Source organism: Chenopodium quinoa, unplaced genomic scaffold (assembly GCF_001683475.1).
Source record: "Chenopodium quinoa cultivar QQ74 unplaced genomic scaffold, ASM168347v1, whole genome shotgun sequence".
NCBI classification, from domain to species: Eukaryota; Viridiplantae; Streptophyta; class Magnoliopsida; order Caryophyllales; family Amaranthaceae; genus Chenopodium; species Chenopodium quinoa.
Window position 1 is genome coordinate 392467 of NW_018742541.1, and position 24657 is coordinate 417123.

Here is a 24657-nt window from a genome sequence, read left to right on the forward strand (position 1 = left end):
ATTACTCTTTATATTACTCTTTTCGATTTATATTCTTCTTCCTACTTTTGAATTTTTTTTGTGAGACAAATTGCCCAAGTGAAAAAGAACAATATAAAGCACCTAAAGTAATTACTTAGGACAATCAATTTGAATTCAATAAAACAAACAAAATTAGCAAATTATATTTATTTACAGCGTGCATTGCACGGGAGATAAGCTAGTCTATAAATCTATAAATATAAATAAAGTAACAACCGCTGACATCATCCCCTATTTAAATTGTACGTACAAATGTCAAGTTGTGGTAAAAAAAATTCCCTCCTAGATCAATTGCTGACATCATATTCTTATTTTTAACTTATTTTTTTAACCTACTTAAATTTTTCCTAAAATTATTAAATTATATATTCGGAATATATTTTTTTTAAAACAATTATTATATTATGTTATTTCTTTTTTTTTTTTACATTATTATGGATTTATAAAAAACTATTTGGCTTCCAAATATAATTACTCCCAGTTTAAGAGTACTCTTTATTGTATAATTTGGTTAAATTTTTACTATCTTCAAAATTATTTAAATCTAAATACCATTTCAATTAATGATTATGTTTCGATTTTTTTTTCTTATATGAGGTAGATTTATAAAATATATTTATTTCAAAGAAATTTTTTATGTCGTGCATCGCACGGGGCTAATTTAGTTTATAACTATATATCACCGTGGATGGTATGGGATCTAACCTAGTTAATACTAAAATAGCAATCGCTAACATCATCAATCCTAGCCAATGTTATTAAAATCGCGATTCAGATCGTAGAATCGTACGATTCTACTATCCTAATCCATCTAAACGATGTAAATCGCTGGTAGAATCGTTATGTTGTAGAATCGCTCATAGAATCGGTAGAATTGGTTAGAATCAGTGGAATCGGTACCAATTCTACGATTCTATATCGATTCTACTCCTGCAAAAAACCTGATTTTTGGAAACCCATAACTTTTTATTTCGAAGTCAGAATTAGGCTTATAATATATCATTGGAAATCTCTTGAAGTCTACTTTCTGATAAGATTAGTTTCGTACCTATATCATTTATATATTTTATGTTATAGAGTAAAGAGTGTAAGAGTGTCATAGTTGAACTTAACTTTAGTCAATGACTTACATATTATTCAATTAAATCATAATAAAGCTTATGAAACATCAATTTAAATAGCTTTTAAGATTCTATCCAATCATTTAAATTTTATGGGCATAAGAATGTATTCATGAGTCTCATGCACTCAACTTTGGGCATATAAAAAACACTTTTATAACATGAGTTTGTTGTAGTTGTCATTCTTTAGCTATCTCGTTAAATGAACTAACTTGATACTTAGTTTTCTATCTTTATTGGATTTTTTTTTTATTATGCATGGGTCTAGGGAAAATAACTTTATGAGTCAACAACATTATTTTTTTCATAATTTAACAACAATTGTCGTGTACTCTCATGGTTAAGAATGTGTACCAATAATCCGACTTTATAGTTTATAGTGTATTGTTTGAGTTATGCGCGTGCGAAATTACTTTAAAAACTAATTTATGTTTGTATGTCAATATTATGTTATTAACAATATATATTATTATCATTCTCACTGCTATAAAATTTATTACATTTTGAAGCCCAATTTTACATTTTGGCAGAATCGTACGATTCTACGATTCGATTTTACCGATTCGATTCTACCCCACTCACCGATTCAAAGTAGAATCCCGATTCTAATAACTTTGATCCTAGCATAAAATTAGACATATATCAGGTTGTCATTAAAAATATTCCCTCCAAAACTACGACTGATGTCATCATTTTATAGTTTTTATTTTTTCCCCTTAAAATTCTGGTTAGGTTCATTATTACTCTATATATATTACTCCATTCGTTTTTAATTACTTGTTTCAATCTGCATTTTTGACCGTTTTTAATTACTTGTTTCATTTCCTTATTTGAAAATCTTTTACCGTATTTAATTAATTTTTTCAATTAGTGGATTCAACATAAATCATATTTTACTTTATTAATTTCATGTATTCTCTCTCCTCTGATTCTCTCAACTATTTTTGCATTTTACAATTTTTTATTCTTCCACCAACCCCACTACCTCCATATTTTATTAATTCTCCATTTTTTCCTAAACCTCTGCATGGAGAAATGGAGCAAATGATGTAGTATCAATTTCTGACAAATTAAACAATATAATTTTCTCTAATAATAATAATAATAATAATAATAATAGTAATAATAATAATTTTTCCCCTTATTTATCCATTTCATCCTTTAATTTTTCTGTGAGGTCTAAATATTTTTAATATTTGATTTATTGTGGGATTTTTTTGTTTTTGATTTTGATATCAAAAAATTAAAAAAAATAAATTATTTTTTCAAATCGTGCGTCACACGAGACTAATCTAGTATCACTAATAAATAAAGCCAGACCGGGAAGCGAGGTCACGAGATAGCGACATTTGGCGTTACAATTTTTTGTCAAGTGTCGCGCTACGTAAGCAACAAATAGGTATTATTGTGACACATATGATGCTAAGCTAGTAAATTTTGGATAGATTTTGTAACATAAAATATTTCAAGTCAGTAATAACATAGGTTTCTATTTACAAATAGAACTACAAAAATTAGACTATCATATAAATAAGTGATATGATATTATATGTCTAAATATCCTTCATTGTCAAAGGGATTATATGATCGTAATTAACATTTAAGCCAAAAAAAATTTCCCAAAAATTTTATCAACTATCTGGGCATTGCCCTTGTACAAAACTAGTCACTAATAAATAAAGACGAGTCCTGCAGCCAGGCCACGAGACATCGACACTTGGCATTCCAATTTTTTTCCAAGTGTCACAATACAAGTAAGCATTAATATTTAATATAATATATGTATATGATGCTACATAAGAAAAATTTGGATAAATTTATTTGGATTAATTAAATAAAATTAATTTTAGGATAAGATGTTATTGTAAAGCAGAGTTTTATTTTCGATAAAACTTCCCATATTTCATATGGATAAAATAAAATGTAAATTTATATATCATATCATTAATAAATATAGTCGAGTATCGTAGCCAGACCACGAGATATCGACACTTGACATTCTAACTTTTTGCCAAGTGTCGTACTACACAAACCACAAATAAGCATTAATATAATATGTATGATGCTACAGTGAAATTCGAATAAAATTATTTAGTATGACAAAAAAAAAGTAATTTTAGGATAATATGTTTTTTTTAGACATTTAATTCTTAAAACACTTCTATATTTCATATGTATAAAAACAAAATAATCTTTAAATAAATATCTTTATAAATGTTCAATAATTACATCATAAAATTCTTTTTAAAATGTTTTTCAAAACAAGATTCATCTATGGTATACGCTAGTTGATTAAAATAAGATATTGATACTCGACGTTCCAAAATTTCACCACGTGTCACGCCATATAGACGACAAATAAACACTAGTATGATTCTAATATAAGTTAGCGAAATTCAAATAGGTTTTTTAAAATCAAAAGTTATTTAAGAGTTTTATTTTCGATAAAATTTTAATTTCTATAAGGCCCCGTTCTTTAGAGCTGCTCTACTCTACTCTACTCAAATAAAATCTGCTCTGCTCAAAAGAAATCTGCTCTGCTCTGCTCGGCTCGGCTCTGCTCTGCTTAATTTTCAAATAATAATTAATAATAACAACAATAATAATTAATATTCAATAATAATAATTAATATTTTATTGATGATAATAATTTATTATTTTGGATAATTATAATAATTATTAATAATTTTAATAATTAATAATAATAATTTTAACAATTAATAATAATAATTAATAATAATAATAATAATTTTAATAATTATTAATGATTATAATAATTATTATTATTATCATTCATAATTATTAAAATTATTATTATTATTAATTATTAATTATTATTATTAATTAATAATAATAATAATAATAATAATTAATAATAATAATAATAATAATAATAATAATAATAATAATAACAACAACAACAACAACAACATTATTAATAATAAAATTAATAATAGCATTAATAATAATGTTGAAATATGCTCTGCTCGGCTATGCTCTGTTCGGCTATCTTGAAATCTGCTCTGCTCTGCTATGTTGAAATTTAATCTGCTCTGCCCAGAAGCTCTAAAGAACAGGGTCTAAATATACTAAAGTAACAACTGCTGATGTCAGCTTTCCTCCAAAACTATACACGTGTCAACTTATTATAAAACATTTTCCCGCCCAAAAGTTTATTGCATGTCACAAAAAACAAAAATAAATAAAAATCATAAGGTGATAATTTACATACATTTTACATAATTAAATAAGTAATTTAAATCAACAACACTAAACTACTATCTCCTATAAAAGTGGGATATGAAGGATATAGTTGTACGTTTTTCTACTTATCCTTTTATACTACATCATTTATATTGTCCATGTTATACTTATTGTACTTATCTCAATTAACTAATACTCCTATTTCCATGTTTTATTATCATTGTCATTCAGGCTTACTAAGAATATTACTCTTTTCAATTTATATTCTTCTTCCTACTTTTGAATTTTTTTTGTGAGATAAATTGCCCAAGTGAAAAAGAACAATATAAAGCGCTGAAGTATTAATTACTTGGGACAATCAATTTGAATTCAATAAAACAAACAAAATTAGCAAATTTTATTTATCTAAACCGTGCATCGCACGGGAGATAAGCTAATTTAAAATATGCGAAGTATAAAATAAATTATCACTTTTAGTAAAAAAAAAAAAAAAAAAAAACCTTATAAATCTGTTATTTTTACAACTACTAATGGTGATATGTTTTCATATTTTACTAATAAATAAATTGTTAAGTGATCATTTATTCATGAGTAGATTGATGAATTAGTATAGATATTACCTTGTTAACATCGAGGATAATTATGCATCTGCAGATGTAATTTTACAGATGTAATTATTAGCTGATCATTAATTCGTAGATAGCATATTGAAATTTTTTTGAGATGATTATACTAATTTAGCTATAAAATTTACACTGTTGTTTTCACAAACAGAGTGTGTTTTTATAATATTAATTGCTTTTATTCTTGCCTAAACTAATGGTATCCTACCACAAAATATCCTAAATTAAAAAGGATAATGTGATGTCTCTAATTATTAATAAAAATCCTACTCATGAGTAGATTGATGAATTAATTAATATCGATATTATATTATTAACATCGACGATTATGCATTAGTAGGATATGCATGCATGATGTCAAAGATTCGAATAGCTTTTTAGGGGAGTATAATTTTTACTTATTGATAAGGAAAATTTGCCAATTGCAGCCATATAAAAAGAAAATTGCAAATTGTAGCCCAAACGTTCTTATAAATGTAATTTGCAACCTTATTCAACTTTTTCATCGGTTTGCGTGTCAAAAAATTTTCAGTTAAGGTTTTAGGGGACATGTTAGGTTTTAAGGGATCGAATTTAGCTTTTGAATAAGCAAAAAAAAAAAACGTAAGTGCCTCATTTTGCGTTGTAAAAATATATCGATTTGTGGAAAACTATTTTTTGCTTTAAAAACTATTTTACGTTAATTTTATGCTAATTTTTTTTGAAACCGAACGGTGTATTAATTAAGGGACAAAGCGTCCGAGAGTACATAAGGAGAAATCTCCGCAGGGCAGTGATTCACCCAAGTTTGTTTAACACCGAAAGGTAAAAGCTTTGGTAGATGATGAGCAACATTATTTCCATCCCTCTTAACATGAGCCCTAAAGCAAGAATTAAAAAAGGAACTTAAAAATAAAATATCCTCTAGGATACCATCGAGGTCAGATAAGTAAACCATAGCTTTTGACAGACGATAGATAAGAACTTGGCAATCAGACTCAATTATCACATCCTTGAACCCAAACTTCTTGGCTAAACGAACAGCCATGCATATGGCTTTGCCTTCGGCTATCTCGGGAGGCCACCATGCCTTTGTTCTTCGAGTTGAAGCAAAGACAACCCCACCCACACTATCACGCGCCACGACTTCAAGCCCAACCCAGCCTTCCTCCACCAGGGAAGCATCAGCGTTCACCTTGATCACACCTTCCGGAGGGGCTTTCCATGATTTGCTGCTACGAGGCCGCTTCATACCAAAACTGACGTGCACTTTCTTGCTATAAAGACCATATTCATCGCTCAATCTGATAGCACGAGCCAAAAGGATGGGATTTGGAAACTTCTAAAATTCGGCCAATTTGTGACCGTTTTCTACGACTGTCATGAAAACGGTCGCAAAATATTAAATTTGCGACCGTTTTGAAAGCGGTCGCAGATTTGCGACCGTTTTTGGGTTATAAAACGGTCGCAAAGGCATTTAAATAGTTTTTTATAATAAAATACATGTAAAAAATAATTCAAAATAAAAATAATGTTGTTGCTACCGTTACTAACGGTCGCAAATTTGGACAATTGCGGCCGTTTGAGAGTCGGTCGCAAATTTCTACAATTGCGACCGTTTGAGAGTCGGTCGCAAATTTCTACAATTGCGACCGTTTGAGAGAGTCGTTCGCAAATTTCTACAATTGCGACCGTTTGAGGGTCGGTCGCAAAATTACGACCGCTAATGCCGGTCGCAAAAAATCTATTTTTTTTAAAAGGATAATATAAAAGGGGAGAGAAGCACACCCTAACCCTAATAAGCATACAACCGCTCCACTTCCCCTTTCTCATTTTTTTCATTTCTCACGCCTCTCTCCTCTTCCTTCTCTCTATTTCCTCTTCTTCTTTCCCTAATCAGTTTCCCCTTCTCCTTTTGTTTCCTCTTATCCCCGATCTCTTTCCTCTTCTCCTTTTCCTTTATCCTCTTCTTCTCTTACCTCCCTTCTCTTTTATACCAGTGCTAGCTGCCTTAATTAATCTTCTTTGGTGATTCTTAACTGAGCAATAAACAAGTTTTGATAAATTCAACGAGCAACAAACGAATTATGGTGTTAATGGTCAAATTCGACCATAAAAATTCCAGATCTGGAGTTTTTGTGGTCGAATTCGACCATATGAACCATTAGAGGAAAAAATATTAATGAACCAGATCTGGAGTTTTATCCATTCGAATTTTGTCTTTTTTTTTTTTTTTTTTAATTTTCATTTGAATTTTTGTTTGGATTTTTTTGTTTTTTTTTTTGGGTTTGATTTTATCCGTGTTTGGGTTGAGTTTTGCTGGTTTGTTTGTTTTTTGTTCTTTTTGGGTTTCATTTTCGTTAATTTCAATGTGGTTAATTTTGTTTAATTTTATGTTTGAATTTTTCGTTCTTTTTGGGTTAATGTTTGATTTTGTTTAATTTCAATTTGTTTTTTTTGGTTTGATTTTATCTGTGTTTTGGTTGATTTTTGCTTGTTTTTGTTATTATTGTTATTTTTGGGTTTTATTTTCGTTAATATCAATTTCGTTAATTTTGTTTGATTTTAATATATGTGGTGGCTGGGGTTTTCGTGGTGGTTGGTTGGGGTTTTCATGGTGGCTGCGTGGTGTTTTCAAGGTGTACAGTGTGGTTGGTAAAGGTGGTTGGCTGGGAAGGGGCAGTGGGTGGAGTTGGCTTGGGTGGTGGGGGGCGTAGTTTTGAAGAGCAGTGGTGAAGGCGATTTTTTTTTTGTTTTTTTTTTACTTTTAGCGTCGGCCAAAAGCGGTCGCTAATTTCCAAAATTGCGACCGCTTCTTTTACCAGTCGCAATTGTTTATATTTACGACCGTTTCTCTACGGTCGTTGAAATTAATAAAAACGGTCGCAATAAATCTACGACCGTCAAACAGTCGTAATAATTTTTTTTTGCGACCAAGTAAATAACGACCACCCCTTTACGACCGTTTTTGCTATTTTTTGTGACCGTTAGAGGCGGTCGCAAAAACCTTATTTTTTAGTAGTGGGAGTAGTTTTATCATTGAAAACCTTTTGATTTCTCTCCCCCCAAATGCACCACGCAAGGAAGGCAGCACGCTGCTGCAATTTGGCACTCCCCTTTTTCCAATTTACAAGAAATTCACAAGGATAATTCTTTAAATCTGCATCAATTAAAGGCAAGCAACCACTATCCTCCCAAATTTCCTGCACTCGAACACAAGTGAACAAAGCATGTACACTGGACTCCTCTTCCACCCCACACCAAGGGCATATTGCATTGTCAATAAGGGCGATGAAGAAGCAAATCCTTGGAGGGCAGTGAACCCGTACAGAAACGCCAAAGGAAATGACGAACTTTGGGAGACACCTCCAAGCTCCAAATGTACAACCAAACTTGATGAAAATCATCAAAATCACAGCCCTTCCCAAGCATGTAAGCAGATTTTGCAGAATACAACCCATTGTTCGAAAAAGCCCAAGTCAAAATATCCTTGGGTTTTCTCAAACTCAAAGGAATGGCTAAGATGCATTTTTTTATCTCTTTCATTAAAGTGCGCAGAGATCAAATCCACATTCCATTCCATAGTCTCAAAGTTAATAAGCTCACTAACCTGGGAAAATTCACCATTATCACTCGAAGTAACACCACTGTCATGTTCATCCGCAACCCACGCATCCTTCCATATATTAACATTGGAACCCGTCCCAATCCTCCCACTTTTCCAAGAATAGCTTCCCCCTTGACCAAGAGCCGCATCGAGAAACGAGCAATTCGGGTAGTACTTTGCCTTCATGACTTTGCTAAGTAAGGACTCTTCGTTATGCACAAGTCGCCAAGCCTGTCTTCCAAGAAGCGCATCATTAAAAAACACGGAGGTCCTTAAATCCCATGCCACAAAAGCATTTAGGAGTACAAAGAGAGGACCAACTCCTCCAATGAATCTTGCGTTGCATTCCTTTTTGACCCAAAAAGAATCTTGCCATGGCACTTGCAATTTTATCAATTACCGAGCCTGGGAATTTGTAAACCCCCATCAAATAGGTCGGGATGGCTTGGATGACGGATTTTAGGAGAATTTCCTTCCCATCCCGAGAAAGAAGTTTTTCCTTCCACCCTTGCAACTTCTTCCATATTCTATCTAGAAGAGCCCCAAAAATTGCCTTTTTTGATCAGCCTACCACAGTAGGGATTCCCAAGTATTTACCATGTCTATCAACCTGTCGCATGTTCAGAACTCCCATAATCTCATCCTTTTGCTCGTCTAACTCCTTTACTGAAAGAAACCTCCGACTTTTCATAATTAATTTTCTGCCCGGATGCTACTTCATACTGGTTGAGAATGTCAACGATAATTTCGCATTCCTGTCAGTTGGCTCTAGCAAACAGAAGACTATCATCTGAAAAAAGAAGATGGGAAACTATAGGACCCCTGCGACTAGCTCTGGCACCATGAAGAGCACCTCCCTGAACCTTACTCTGCAACATAAGAGATAAAGCATCTGCCACCAGAATAAAGAGGTAAGGAGAGAGGGGGTCTCCTTGACGGAGTCCCCGGGAAGGGACCACATCACCACACACCCTTCCATTAATTATGAAAGAGTACTTCACAGTAGATACACATTGCATGATAAGGTTAACCCATCTGCCATCAAATCCCATAGTAAGCAGTAATTTCCTCAAAAATCCCCATTCAACTCTGTCATACGCCTTACTCATGTCAAGTTTAAGAGCAATCGTACCCCGCTTCCCCTTACTCCTTTTCTTCATTGTGTGAAACAACTCCAAGGCTATGAGGGCATTATCTGTAATGAGTCTTCCCGGAACAAAAGCGCTTTGATTTTCCGAGACCACACTAGGCAAAATCAACTTAAGTCTCATAATAAGCACTTTGGAAACAAGTTTATAGAGTACATTACAGAGGCTAATAGGTCTAAATTCGGAGGTCACACTTGGAGAATCAACTTTAGGAATTAAAGCAATATTAGTGGCATTAACATGCTCTAAAGCAACAGAACCATGAAGAACAACACTAACAAAAATTGTCACACCATCCCCAACAATATGCCAAAATTTTTGATAAAAAATAGCATGCATACCGTCCAGGCCTGGGGCCTTACAGGGGTGCATTTGTTGAAGAGCTGAATAGATTTCATACTTTGTATAAGGCTGCATTAAGTTCGAATTTTGCTCCGGCGAAATAAAACTTTTCACGTGTTTCAGAACCTCGTTCAACTCTTCATCAGTAGGAGTGTCTGCCTCGAAAATTTTTGTAAAATAATCAGAAACAATGCCCTCTACACGCTTCTCATCTTCCTGCCAAACCCCCTCCGAATTATAGAGCCCTTTTATTCTGTTCTTCTTCTTCCTCTGTGAAGCTTTATGATGGAAATAGCTGGTGTTTCTATCTCCATCTCGAACTTCAGATACTCTCGACCTCATATACCAATGAGCTTCGTACTTGTCATGTAAATCGTCGAGCTCCTTCTCTAGCCTCGAACACTCATCACAGCTTGCGGTTGTTACAGGTTTGTGCTGCGCATTCTTGAGAGCCTCTTCCTTCAATTCAATCTGCTTACCGAGGTCATCAAATTTCACCATACTCCAGTCTAGGAGCTTTCTGCCCACTGCCATAATTTTTTCCATAACACTCACCCCGCCAGTCTCACACCAAGCCTCTCGAACCGTAGCTTCACAAGTCTCATCTAGCAGCCACGCAGACTCAAACTTGAACCTCTTTTTGTGCTTTTTATTCTTCTGTCTATTTTGTTGCTCAAAACGGGTTATGATGGGGGTGTGGTCAGAACGGTATCTCAAGAGGTGTTCAACATAAACATTCGGATACAATCGAAACCAAGAACGAGAAGCCAAAAACCTATCCAGTCTTTCACGAATTTTGGTAGCTTCAGTCAACCCCTTCTCCCAAGTCCACCATTGACCTTGAAAATCAAGGTCTCTGAGTTCACAATTATTAAGAACTTCTCTGAAATTTGGCATTTCCCTTCGATCACGATCCGAACCCCCCTCCTCCTCACTAAGGGAGAGAATTTCATTAAAATCGCCTCCGAAAATAATAGGCAAATTAATGCCTTCACACAAATATTGAATGAGACGCCATGTGCAGTGCTTATGCGAAGAATCCAGCCATCCATACACTCCTACAAACCTCCATATAACACCATCACGAACCACATCTCCATAAATGTGATTGCGGGAAAAGGAAACAAGGGCAAAATTGATTTTATCCTCGCTCCAAAACAGACACAAACCACCAGACTTCCCATGGCTCGACACACCAAAAGAATTTGAGAAGCCTATATTATTTTTAACACCTTCTGCCTCCACTTTACTGATCATGGTTTCTGAGACAAAACCCAAGTCAGGGGCATAAATAGAACTCCACTTACGGAGTCTTCGAACCGTCCAAGGATTGCCCATACCCCGACAGTTCCAACATAAGAGACTCATTGGGCTTGACGAGGTTGATTCAAGCCAACCTCCGCCATATCTTCATCAACATACTCGAGAGCCTTCATTTTTAACTTCTTTCCCTCACCTTCAACTCCCTTATCAATTAACTCCTCTCCTAAAACACTAGCATCTCTTTTGCGGTTCATAGAAGCAGACTCAGCACCATCATCTGTCACCAATTTTCTGTCAAATCTCTTCCATGTCTTCGCCCCTGGTAATTTCTTAGGGGAGTTCTTACCAGCAACGAATTGGAAGACACTAGCCTCATTCACTCCAGAGCTCTTGATTAAAGCACACTCTTCTGGCACCTCTGGCACTACACTACCTTCCCCTGCTTTCTTCATGATATTAGTGTTCAAATTTGGTTCTTGGTCAGCACAATTGATCAGTCCTTGCTCTGGTTCGAGTCTATCTAGTTGCTGCTTGTCCCCCTCCTTAGTCACAAAAAATTGACGCTTGCCTTTCGTAATCAGAGACAGCTCCTCCCTCTCTTTAGCATGCCCCTTCCTAGGTGAGGCTCGGAGGAATAAACCCCACCCTAATCTTTTTTCCTTCTCCTCCTCTGTCAGAACAAGGTAGTCCTTCTCGGAGTGACCAATCACTCCACACGCAAAACAGAAATAAGGTAGCCTATCGTATTTGAATTCCACCTTGAATTCATTCCCTCCCCTGCCTTTGATTCGTTGGAAATGTCGCAAGGGTTTGGTAATATCCATCAGAATTCGAACTCTCCTGTATCGATCCAACCCAAGGGCATCATCTTCTATCTCAATTACCTCCCCTAATCCCCCGACGAGGGCTTCCACATGCTCATTCGATCGAAAGTTAAAAGGTAGCTTGCAAATTCTTACCCAGAAAGGAGAATGGGTGAGAATTACTTGATCAGGCTGCTCATCCCCTTTAACTTCATTCAAAACAAGGAGATGATTATCCCAACACCATGGTCTTCCTTTCAAAATTTTCTCCTTATCTCGCCAATGAAAAAATTGAAAACCATACAAGTTAGGGCTCAAGACCCGTACAACCATCCCTTCCGTTTGCGCCCACGCCTTCAGCATCGTGCGCTTAAACGCTTCTATATTGTAAGGCCTAGATGTACACAGGCGCCCTACCAAAAGCAGTTCTAGGTTTTCATCCGATTTCGAACTTTCTATATTGCCTAAGTCAATCGCACTTCCTTCCTCCTCCTCTATTTTCAAAGAGGAGTACATCTTTGCTAAATCCTCCGCCATGATACCGGAGCACAGTCGTTCGTGACAGAGTACAATCCTTTCTCGCAAGGGAGCAAAAACCTTATCTTTCGAGGGAGTTTTTTTAATAAAAAATTATGGGATTTGAGGGATAATTTTATGCTAATTCGGAGCTCAATTTGGAACTATTAGGGCTAAAATGCCTATTAAAAATTTAATCAAATAATTTTCAACACGCAAACCGATGAAAAATTAAATTAGGTTGCAATTTACAATTTATAACAACTTTTGGGCTGTAATTTGCAATTTTTTTTTAAAAGGCTGCAATTTTGCAAAATTTTAACTTTAAATGGCTGCAATTTGCAAATTTTCTTATTGATAAATAGAGATAATTAACAGATTAAATCTCATACTTACCTCCGTTTTTTATTTGTTGACACATATTCCTTTTTAGGAAGTTTTTTTTAGTTGGCACATTTCCTTTTTAGGTAACTTTTATACCTTTCTTTTTAAGTGTTTCCCACTTACTTTATCATTCTCTCTCACTCTATCTCATCTCCTTGATATGTGTGCTTAATTAAACGTGTCAACTAAATAGAAATGGAGGAAGTGTTATTATTAGCTTCTAATTATTGTAATATTAATTTTGTTTGTATACCAAAAAATGATTTACGTACCATTGGCCTAGGTTACCCAAGGTCTAATGGAGCGAGAGGCAGAAGAGCTTAAAGAGGTGGTGCGCAAAGAAATTTTGGCCGTTAACAAAGACGCAAAAGAGAGACTTGTATTTCTAGATGATATACTTCGACTTGGAGTTGCATACCATTTTGAAAATGAAATTGAAGACACTTTTCAAAAGCTCCACAAGAAAATGTACGATGATAGTTCCTATGAGGATGATCTTTACTATGTTTCTCTACGATTTCGTCTCTTACGACAACATGGATTCAATGTTTCATGTGGTATGTCACCATTTACTTCATCATTACATTGTTTTTGCATAGTTTTATGTCAAATATATACATCGTAATTAGAAGATAATACTCCGCATATTAACACGGTATTTGTTTGTATAAAAAAACAGATGTATTTGAGAACTTCAAATGTGAGGACAAAAGCTTTAAGGATTGTCTAGCAAGTGATGTGCAAGGCTTATTGAGCTTGTATGAAGCATCATATCTAGCAGTACATGGAGAGAAAACACTCGACGAAGCTCGTGCATTTGCTACTACTCATCTAACCTCCTTTGCTACACAATTAAGCTCTCCCATGGCCAAACAAATAGCCCATGCCTTGAAACTACCCCTTCATCGACGTAGTATAAGGCTAGAATCGTGGTATCAAATCTCATTCTACGAGTCAACGTCTTTCCACAATGAAGCTTTGCTGAAATTCGCAAAGTTAGATTTCAACTTGCTTCAAATATTGCACAACAAGGAGCTAAGAGATCATACTAGGTAAACATGTCAAGTAACTTATACAAGTAGATAAAAGTGATTTATCTTTTTAGTGTCTGATGAACAGGCTTGGGCCACACCAATCATATGACAATGAGGGGAGTGGTCCCTTATGCTTATTAAGTGTGGACACAACTTTCTTGATAAAGAGGCCTAGGCCACATCCGACACATATGTCCACTTTACACGACCAATGAGGTTTTACCTCAAAACCATATGGCAATGAGGGGAGTAACCCTTTTGCCTTATAAAGTGGACACAACTTTCTTATTTTTTCAATGTGGGATACACATCCCAATACAAACTCTTACTATAAACTAAACCAATGTGGGACAACACACCACTCACATGTGGGTTTTCTCATGGACTTAACATTTCTCTTTTCTTCAATGTGGGATACACATCTCAATATTTCTCCACTTTTTTTTTTTCAATCTTTGAATGTGGGATAATACTTTCACTCACATGCGGGTTTGCTCATCGGATTAACACATATATTTTCCGATATCTCATATCTCTAACAATGTCAATAATTGACAAATTTCTAAACTGCTTTTTTTCTCTGCTAAGGTGGTGGAGAAGTTTAGATATGGTCAAAAAATACCCTTTTGTGAGAGACAGATTAGTAGAGGCCTCCTTCTGGATTTTGGGTATGTACTACGAACCAAAGTACTCATATGCAAGGATGTTGTTTAACAAAATGTTCAACATTATATCGGTCATAGATGACATCTATGATGCTTATGGAACCATTGAAGAGTTAAAAACCTTCACTGAAATGATTCAAAGGTTCGTTAGCATAAATGTACCATATGAAAGTTAAATATAGTCCTCCTAATTAAATCTATATTTTTACCTAATTATTGAACTAACTAGAATCTTAACTTAATTGATGAAATAATAGGTGGGACAAAAATTGCATCGATCAACTTCCAAACTACATGAGAGCCATTTCTCAAGTTATATTTGATACGGTTGAAGAAATTGAGCAAGATTTAGCTTTGGAGCAACGATCATACGCTGTTTATTATCTCAAAAAAGAAGTACGTACATATATACTAAAGTATAATCTTTATACTCGTATCATTATTATCTGTTTTCCTTGTGAAATTATACAAGCAATGACTAACATTAATCAATGTCTTATTTTATTTGATAGATGAAAGCTATATGTGAATCTTACTTACAACAATCTGTTTGGCATCATCAAAATGTTGTTCCAACATACGAAGAATACATGAAAAATGGCATTGTAAGCTCCGGCTATTTCTATGTTGTTACTGCAGCATATCAAGGAATGGGGAAGTTGGCATCAAAACCTGTCTTTGAATGGGTTGACGAAAATACAAAGGCTTTAAAAGCTTCATGCATACTTGCCAGGCTCTTGAATGACATTAGTAGCCACAAGGTATGTACACGTACTCTCATTTAAGATGCACAACAAGAAAAGGGGTATCTACGGGCGACTCAAAATTACCAATAAAGTAGTACTAATAAAAAGGAAATTTTGATTAAAACCACCATGTAAACTAGTCAATTTTGACATAACTACCTCAAGTTTTTTTTATTTAATCGTACTACCTAGTTTTTTCCAAAACGTTTAAAAGTACCACCACTTTTCTGTGTGACGTCATCATGAGTCCCACTTTTTCATTTTTCATTTCTTTTCCCTCGATTTCTCGTATCTTCTCCCCCTTTTCTACCTATTCATCTTGTAAATTTGATTTCAATTATAGCATTTTTGCAAATTAGGGTATTAATTTCTGCAATTAAACCTTCAACGAATTGAATTGCTTGATTAGTGTAATGAGGGTTTGGGTAATCAATTTGGGGGTTTTGCTCAACTCAAAAAATTAGGTTTTATGAATTGCTTAATTGGATGAATAGTTGGACAATTAAAACATGTAATTGGGGTGAAAACACAATAGAAACATGTAATTTGGGCAAAAACACAATTAATACATGTAATTGGGACGAAAACACAAACACAATCCCATGATGACGTCACTCTGAAAAATGGTGGTACTTTTAAATGTTTTGGAAAAAATTAGGTGGTACGATTAAATAAAAAAAAACTTGAGGTGGTAATGTCAAAGTTCACTACTTTACATAGTGGTATTTTTCAAATTTCTGATAAAAATGTTGTTAAATAAGGTATTTAAAAGGCCATGAGTAAGAAATAGCCAAAAGATTAAAATGTAAAGGAAAAATTGATTTTTGCTACCTATCAAACCCGTCAAATTGAATTTTGCTACCTATCAAACCCATCAAATTGGTGTGCCTTTATGTACGTAAATGACTGATTTGAAAACAAAATTCTAACGCAATCGGAAGTGATGCTCAATTGTATTCAATCGCTGGCATGTTCCTTAAGGTTCACACTAGTGGCGGACATATTAAGCCCATATAGGGATTAGGGAGCGAGCACCATACCTGCATCCCCATTTTATAAAAAAAAAAAAAATGTTTCATAAGCCCGAGTAGAAGCCCAAAAAATTTAGTGAAACGCTAAACATCGCCCGCAATTTACCATATAAAGCCCACAAATATGTTATGATTTGACCATTATGCCCTTTTGCTAAAATTGAGATAATCTCGGTGTAAAAAATGTGGAGTCGTACTGGCTCGCCGGGGGAGACCGGATGGCAGGCCGGAGATGCAGGGGACGCCGGAGGTACGTCGTCGTCGACGGAAAACGAGGTAAGTGACCGCTAAAATTCACGGTTTACCGTCGTAGTGGCTCCGGCGCCTAGGGTGGACGCCCAAACCGTAGCCTGGACGTCCAAGCCGGACGCCAGAACCACCAGAGTGGCGTCCAGGCTAGACGCCCAGACCACCAGAGTGGCGTCCAGCCCAGACGCCCAGACCACCAGACTGGCGTCCTGGGCAGACGCCACTCCACTGGGTGAGGCGGCCCTGCCAGGCGCCAGTCCAGTGGGTGTGGCAGCCCTGGCAGACGCCACCTTTAATAATTAATTTTTATTTTTTCCTTTTTGATTTTGTTGTTGTTTTTTATTTAATTTTTTTGTGAAAATAAAAAATCGAAAATGATTTTTTAAAAAAATTCGAAATGGGTTTTTTGTAAATTAAATTTGAAAATTCGAAATAGGTTTTTTTAAAATTAAATTTGAAAATTCGAAATGGTATATTTTTAAATTTAGTTTGAAAATTCGAATTGGGTTTTTATAAAAATTAAGTTTGATTATATATAATTATGTTTTTTTTTGTGTTAATTATGTGGAAATATAGAAATTAAATGTATTATCCGTTAAATGTATTTATTGTAATATATAATTGATGCAGGAATATGGTGGAGACGGAAATGATTACAGTGAGATATTTGGACATGATGGTCCATTCGAAGAAGCTCAACAGGCGATTGATTGGGCAAAACAGGTTGCAATTGCAGCTGGATTTTGCTTGGTAGTAGCAACTCATAAATCTCAACGGGATGGTAGAATGGATCGCATTTTGAGATGTGACCGTTATCGCAAAAGAGAAGAAAGATATTTTCGTACAGCCACTCGGTTTGACACAAAGCGGAAAGGTTGTGGGTGTGAGTTCAGAGTAAAGGTTCGACAACTACGGAGTCGTGACGGTTGGGAAGTGATAGGTTACTCTAAATGGGGGTATCACAACCATGAGATGATAGTATATGAAGAGGGTCATCGACAACTGAGCGGCTTAAGTCCTGCTGCGAAACTAGTTGTGAAAGAAATGAGTGATGCTCAAGTGAAGCCTGCTAAAATATTAGCATCTGTGTTAGAGAAATTTCCAGAAGACCATCCAAACCGAAGACACATCTACAACGTCAGACAGCAACTCAGGTTTGAACGGTCAGAGGGAAGGAACCCTATACAGCAGCTGCTACACCAGGCACAATCACGTGGTTACCTGTTCTGGTTTGATTCTGATGAAGATACAGCGGAGGTGACTCATCTTTTCCTTGTGCATCCTGATTGTGCTGATATAATCAAGTCTTGGCCATTTGTGATTTTGATCGACTCAACGTACAAGACAAACAAGTACAAGTTCCCTCTGGTTGAGATGGTTGGGATGGCTCCAACGAACCAGAACTTTCTGATTGGTCATGCAATCATCAGGGATGAGACGGCTCCAAGTTATTATTGGGTTTTGGAGAAGCTGAGAAACTACATCGGGCCTAATGTTCATCCAGCAGCCATCGTCAGCGACTGTGAGGGAGGTCTCTTTGCCCCCATAGCAGAGCTGTTTCCCGAATCGAACCACTTATTGTGCACATGGCACATCAACAACTGCGTGAAAGTGAAAGCCTACAACCTTTTCAAGAAGAATTTGGAAATGGCAGAGAGATTGGTGAATGGTAAGTGGCGGAAGATCCTACAGGCTACCACAGAGGAAGCGTATGAGCGAGCATTGGCTAACTTCAGGGATTCGTACCAGTGGTGTCCGGCACTGGTGGACTATGTGATGCATCAATGGGTCCCTCGTAGGGAAAAGTTTGTCAAATATTGGACAAACCAGGTACTTCATTTTGGGAACACTACAACATGTAGAGTTGAGAGCGCTCATAGAGCTACCAAGGACTGGATTGATTCATCGACCGCTGCTTTGGATACACTGTTCGCTAGACTGAACAAGTCAATTGAAACTCAGAAGAACGACATCAGGAACTCTCTAGAGGACTCCAGACGACGACATGGTACGATGTATAGCCATTTTATATTTAAGATTCTCCATGGTCGTGTGTCGCACTACTGCTTGGGGTTTATTCTCACTGAGCTGAACAGGGTGAGGGACTTGGCTGACGAAGTGTATACTCGGTGTGGGTGTACTATTTCAGTAACTCATGGATTACCTTGCGCATGCACCATTCATTGCGTTATTACAGAAGAAAGGGCGTCGTTACATGTTGATCAGGTCCATTCATTCTGGAGGACGCTTGTTATTGGTGAGCATGCAGACAATCAAACGGCCGACCGTGAACAGGAAGAGTTGGAGCAGTTCCGTTCGATGTACGACCGAGTGTCCTCCAGCCATCCTTCTATTATTCGTGACGCTACTCATGTGCTTCATGACATGTTCCACCCGTCTAACTTAGATTATGAGGAACCCGAAGGAGTTGACCGTCCTCGAGGTCGACAACGGCGGAACAGGAGTGCGTTTGAGTATATCCGTGGTCTTGGTCGTGGTCGTTCTCGTGGTCGGACATCGTCATCTAGTCGTAGTCAATCTTCATCGTCTGTGAATATGCCCCTGAGAACTGGTACGTTTTGGTTGTTTTTATTGCACATAGTTTTAAAGTGTTACTCCTGTCTTCTTAACTGTCTATAATTAATTATTTGGTGAATAGGAAGAAACGATGTTGATCAGTTTCCGTACAAGGAAAGGATACCTGCGTTCATCATGTCGTACTTGGAAGGGTGGAATGATGTAATCGGAGATGGTAACTGCGGATTCCGGGTCGTGGCTGATGTTTTTCAAATGGGCGAAGACAACTACGGTTTGGTGCGTGAGTTGATGTACAGCGAAATTGCCTCTAACCGAAATGTTTATCGTCATGTGTACCAGGATGACTTGGATGGCGCTCTCCGGCGTATCCGGTGGGGAGGTGGACCTTGCGGCGAAAATCATTATTTTGACGCGCCCCTAGATCTGTTTGCCGTTGCAAACATTTACAAATGCGCAGTCATGCATTTCAGCCTGGGAGTGTATAGTCAAGCTTATTATCCTTGTACCACGGTTCTCCCTTGGCGGTCGCGTGAGACTGTCACCACACCGGTCAGAGAGCTAGCTATTGCGTTTCTTGGGTCGTCATACAGACATTTCATCCGACTAGACATGTCAACCGATTTTTCGGTGCCACCGATTATACCTCGGTGGTACAACATTCGCACAACGAGCGTAGAGGGTTGGGATGCGCTATATAATGACCGGATCCACGAATGGAACACCCTAGCTGCATTTTAGTTTTTCTTGTTTACATTCTTTATTTGTAATCTTATTTGTACGTTGCTCTTTTAATGAGAACATTAATATTTTATATTGTATTGCTTACTGCATTCTATATGTTGCATGGGTAAGTTGCGCGGATCCACTGTTAATATGTTTAAGTTGGAAGCTAAAAGAACAATCTAAAATGTTACAATTTTACAACATAATGTCCAACATAATGCTCTATAAATAAAATACAATAACCATCAGTAATCCCTCCTCGACGACGACTCCCACTGCGCAAGGGTCTGTTCCAGACTATCAACAACAGCTCTCCCTGTTGCACTCATGCTGTCCTTCTCAAGAGAGAGTTTCTGAACGTCTTGCATTATCTTTCCCATCCACTGCATACAACAAAAAACAAAAGATGAAATACAATAACAACAAATAAAACTTAATTAAAAGACAACGATAAATATAATAAAAGACATACCGCTTCCGTGGCAGTAGGCGGTGGCACATAATCATCATCGCTGTGGTCGAGATCAGCGATCAACCTCGGGTGCGAATACCGGTTGAACCATTCCATGTAGTAATGGTCACACATGGGAGTAACCCCAGAGGGCGGCCGCTGCAACTCCGCTGTCCATAATCGAGCCACCATCGGAAACTGGTCCCACGTCCCGGTCATGATATCCGGCCATTCCACGACGTACTCCCTCGACGATGCAGGTCGGACCGCCTTCATCGGGCACGCCGGGGGAGGAGGGACAACTTGGATAAATCCAAGCTGGCGAAGACAACGCAAGGGCATGTACGCCTCGACGATGTCACGATACTGAATGAGTCCCGTGTACAGGGTCCTGGGTACCCTAACACTAGGGTTCGGGCCGAAAGGCATCCAGTTCACCTGTACAATTACAACATATAAAATATAATAACATGAATATAATATGTGCAAATAATAAAATGTAGACTCTATAAATAAACGTTACCTCTAAGGGGGACAGCCTGTCCAGCAATAACCGTATCGATCGGAGGCGGTCAACGGACTTCTTCTCCGAGCGCGGACTCCACGCACAAGCACGCGGCATCCCCTCATCAATAGGAACTGGGTCACGATGTGGTCGCAATGCAGGAAAGTACTCGTATATCCAAGTCTGCAATAGAGTCAGACACCCAGTGATACCTGCCGCGTCAGCCCGACTCGCAAATCCTAGTTGGCGATACAAATACGCCAACGTAGCCGATCCCCAGGAAAACTGGCCTACACTGTCGGGGTCACACGCCTCTACGATGTCGCGTGGCCTGAGCTTGTTTCCGCCGCTCTTATCCGGAAACAAGGTACATCCGAGGAGTAGAAAAACATAAGCACTCAGCTGTGCGTCGGGCGTCCTACGTGCACTCGGGTACAAACACCGCTGCAACACGGATGCGATCTTCACACCTCCGTGTTCCCAAACACCTAGCGCCTCGGTGTACAGTGCAGCCCTGTCCACCGCCAACAACTCCGCCAGCGAATCTGCCTGATCCGCATCAGCCACAGCACAAAGTCGTTTACCCTCAACACGAATCCCCAGAATGGCCTCGACGTCATGTAACATGATCGTCATCTCACCGAACGGAAGGTGAAAAGAGTTTGTATCCGGCTGCCATCGCTCAATGAAAGCCGTGATCAGAGTACTGTCAATCTTATCGTGCATGGTGGCAGGAACGTGCTTCACCCCAGTGCCCTCCAGTCGCTCGAACATCTCGCTCTCCGCCGGCCAGGCCTCAGCCCATGTACGCATAAAACTACAAGTCTTTTCCCGGGTATGAAATTTCAACAACCCCGTAACTGAAGGCCTCTCCTGGTCCTCCCAAATACGGGCAGCTATGTGTCCTAGAAAGCTAGGAATCACACTCCCGTCAACAGGCCCACCGGGCACCTCACTCCTAACAACCCAAGAATCATTACCCGCCCTCGACCGTTTCCTGCTTGCCCCAGATACAGTGGACGCAGATGATGTGCCAGATCTACTAACAAACCTACCACCCCTACCCTTACGCACCTCCACCATATGCGTCTCGTACATGTCATCAACCCTCTGACTGAATGGACCGTAATCATCATACGGTCCACTGCCATCGTCCACATCCTCATCCTCATCTGCGCCCTCCTCCTGCTCCTCCTCCTGGTCACCCTCCTCAGCATCATCATCGTCATCGTCATCCTCATCCCGACGGTGGATCCGTTCTCTACGAACTGAGGCCGAAATGCCACGGGATCTGACATGTCTATGCCCCGACCTCTCCACTGAATAACTTCTACTAAGAAGCTCTATATTCTTCCCCCCACCATGACGACCCTACACAAAATTTTAAAATATATAAACATACAAAAATTTATACGATAAATAATCATCATCGCAAATCAAATACACTAAAAACATACAAATAATTGTAAACAAAATATAAACGTAGAAAAAATACAACGAAATTGAAAAAATTTATAAAAATAAACAACAAAATATAAAAACAATTCAAAATTATATTACAAAAAAAAAAAAAAAAAAAAAAATTAAAAACAATTTTTTAAAAAAATTAAAAAAAAAAATAAAAAAAAAAAATGGGGGGGGGGGGCGCCTTGGCTGGACGCCCAGCCGGCGGTGGTGGCGCCAGATGCAGACGCCGCCACCAGTTGGCTGGCGCCTGGGCTGGACGCCACAGCCACGGCTGCGGCGCCTAGACTAAACGCCACAACCGTGGCGGTGGCGTCCAGCCCAGGCGCCAGCCAACTGGTGGCGGCGTCTGCATCTGGCGCCACCACCGCCGGCTGGGCGTCCAGCCAGGGCGCCCCACCGCGTTCACGGCGGTTTTCCCCTTTTTTTTTTTTTTTAAACAAAATATACCTTTCCTCCTTGGGACATCCTTCCCTCCGCTGCCGCCGCCACTTCCTTGCCTTGCCGCCTCGACATTGCCGTTATTTTGAAATTTTTTTTTTAGAGAGGTTGAAAGAAGATGAGCAATGAGAGTGTGAGTGATGAGAGTGTGAGTGATGAGAGTGAGTGTTTTTTTTTAAGGTCAAGGGCAATTTTGGGAAACCAAGTGAATTTTGTGGGCTTTATGTAGTAATTTGTGGGCGATGTTTAACAAATCCCAAAATTAGACCCTTGACCCATTCCGAATATTTCTGTTTTTGCTAGACTCTTTATTTCTCCTAAGCTCTTCATGTGAATTGGTTAATATAAAAAAGCAATTTTAATTTTTTTTTTAAATTCTGATACAGTCATGTGAAATCCTTTTCACAAAACCGTTGTCTAATTTTCTCTCTCCAACTTAAAGCCCCAAAACACTTATCAAACACCTACCCAGATCTACTGCCGCCCACAGACAGTCTAACTGCCTGGATTGATAGTGTTGGCAACTACCTGAATTTGTTGCCAATTATTTTAGACCCCTATTTATAAATTTTTGGATCCCCCACTAGCTCACAACTTCACACTCTACTCTCATGCATACTCTTGTAATTAGGTGAGAGATTAGAGTCACATAAACTTACGCGCAAAAAAGATGGAATGTGTTTAGAACTTACGCGCAAAAAAGATGGAATGTGTTTAGCAACTTTCGTACGTGTACATAATTGTATAATAATTGGTTTTTTCAACCAAGGAATATATATAATTCACAATGTAATATGAAAGAATAAAGAAGATGATAGACAAAGATACTAATTAGAAATTAAGAAAATTAACCAACCCTTAAACATCCCATTAAGAAAGGAGATAAGTGGAGGTTATCAAGGAATCCCAACAAAAAGAACTAGAATGCCAAAAGAATGAATATAAACATGGAAATTTTTTACTCCACAACCTATTGGTATAGTAAATTGTTGATGATTTTTTTATATATTAATTTTTACACATTTAATTAATTGTCGATAAAATCCATTGATTAATGCACATTTTTAAAGTACATTGATGTCAACAACGTTGACATTTGAGCACCCTTTATTCAGAATTAATTCTTTTTTACAATCAAAATTACTCTCTCTATGTTTTAATAAGTGTTGCACTTTGACCGATATATAGTTTTAGACAATTTAATTGATTTAAATAAAATAAGAGGTAAGTGGAGTAGTTGAAGTATAAAAAAATTATAAAAAAAATAAATAAAAGGGTAATAGTTTATGAAAAGTAATGAATATGAAAGGAAAAGAAATAATATTAACAAAATAGTGATAGATTTGGATGGGGACAATAAAGAAGAAAGATATAATATTAAAATGTAGTTTTTTAAAAATGTAACACTTAGTAAAACACGACTGTATTTGGTAAGTGTAACACTTATTAAAACACGGATGGATTACGTACTTCTAATGAGTAATTGATTTAACTTTGATCCTAGATCTAATACAATAACATACTTTTATATTGATCCCCGAAAACGACATCATTTTGGTAGAAGGATAAATAGGTCGTTGGAAAATCACCCTAAGCCAAACAATATTTCTACCTAAACCAACCTAAGATAAGTCTAGGGTAAGTAGAGGACCGTATTCAAAGGGAATGGGTAAAGAACACCAAGAGTATGTATGAAACGGTTGTAAGCCAGTTCGGTTACAAATTGGGGTTTTGATTAGTTAACTTCTATAAAGACAAACGTTAGGGGAGACGGGATTCAACACCAACCAAACCAAATA

General features: G+C 37.3%; 1 protein-coding gene across 1 annotated transcript in view; it reads left to right on the top strand.

The window, feature by feature from the left end:
- The window catches only part of LOC110720102 (sesquiterpene synthase-like), a 40929-nt gene that overhangs the window by 11061 nt on the left and 5211 nt on the right, over positions 1 to 24657 (top strand). The window contains exons 3-7 of the mRNA XM_021899102.1: positions 13295 to 13568; positions 13691 to 14063; positions 14634 to 14852; positions 14968 to 15106; positions 15223 to 15471. Of these exons, the coding sequence (XP_021754794.1) occupies positions 13295 to 13568; positions 13691 to 14063; positions 14634 to 14852; positions 14968 to 15106; positions 15223 to 15471 (1254 nt within the window). The remainder of the gene's footprint in view (positions 1 to 13294; positions 13569 to 13690; positions 14064 to 14633; positions 14853 to 14967; positions 15107 to 15222; positions 15472 to 24657) is intronic.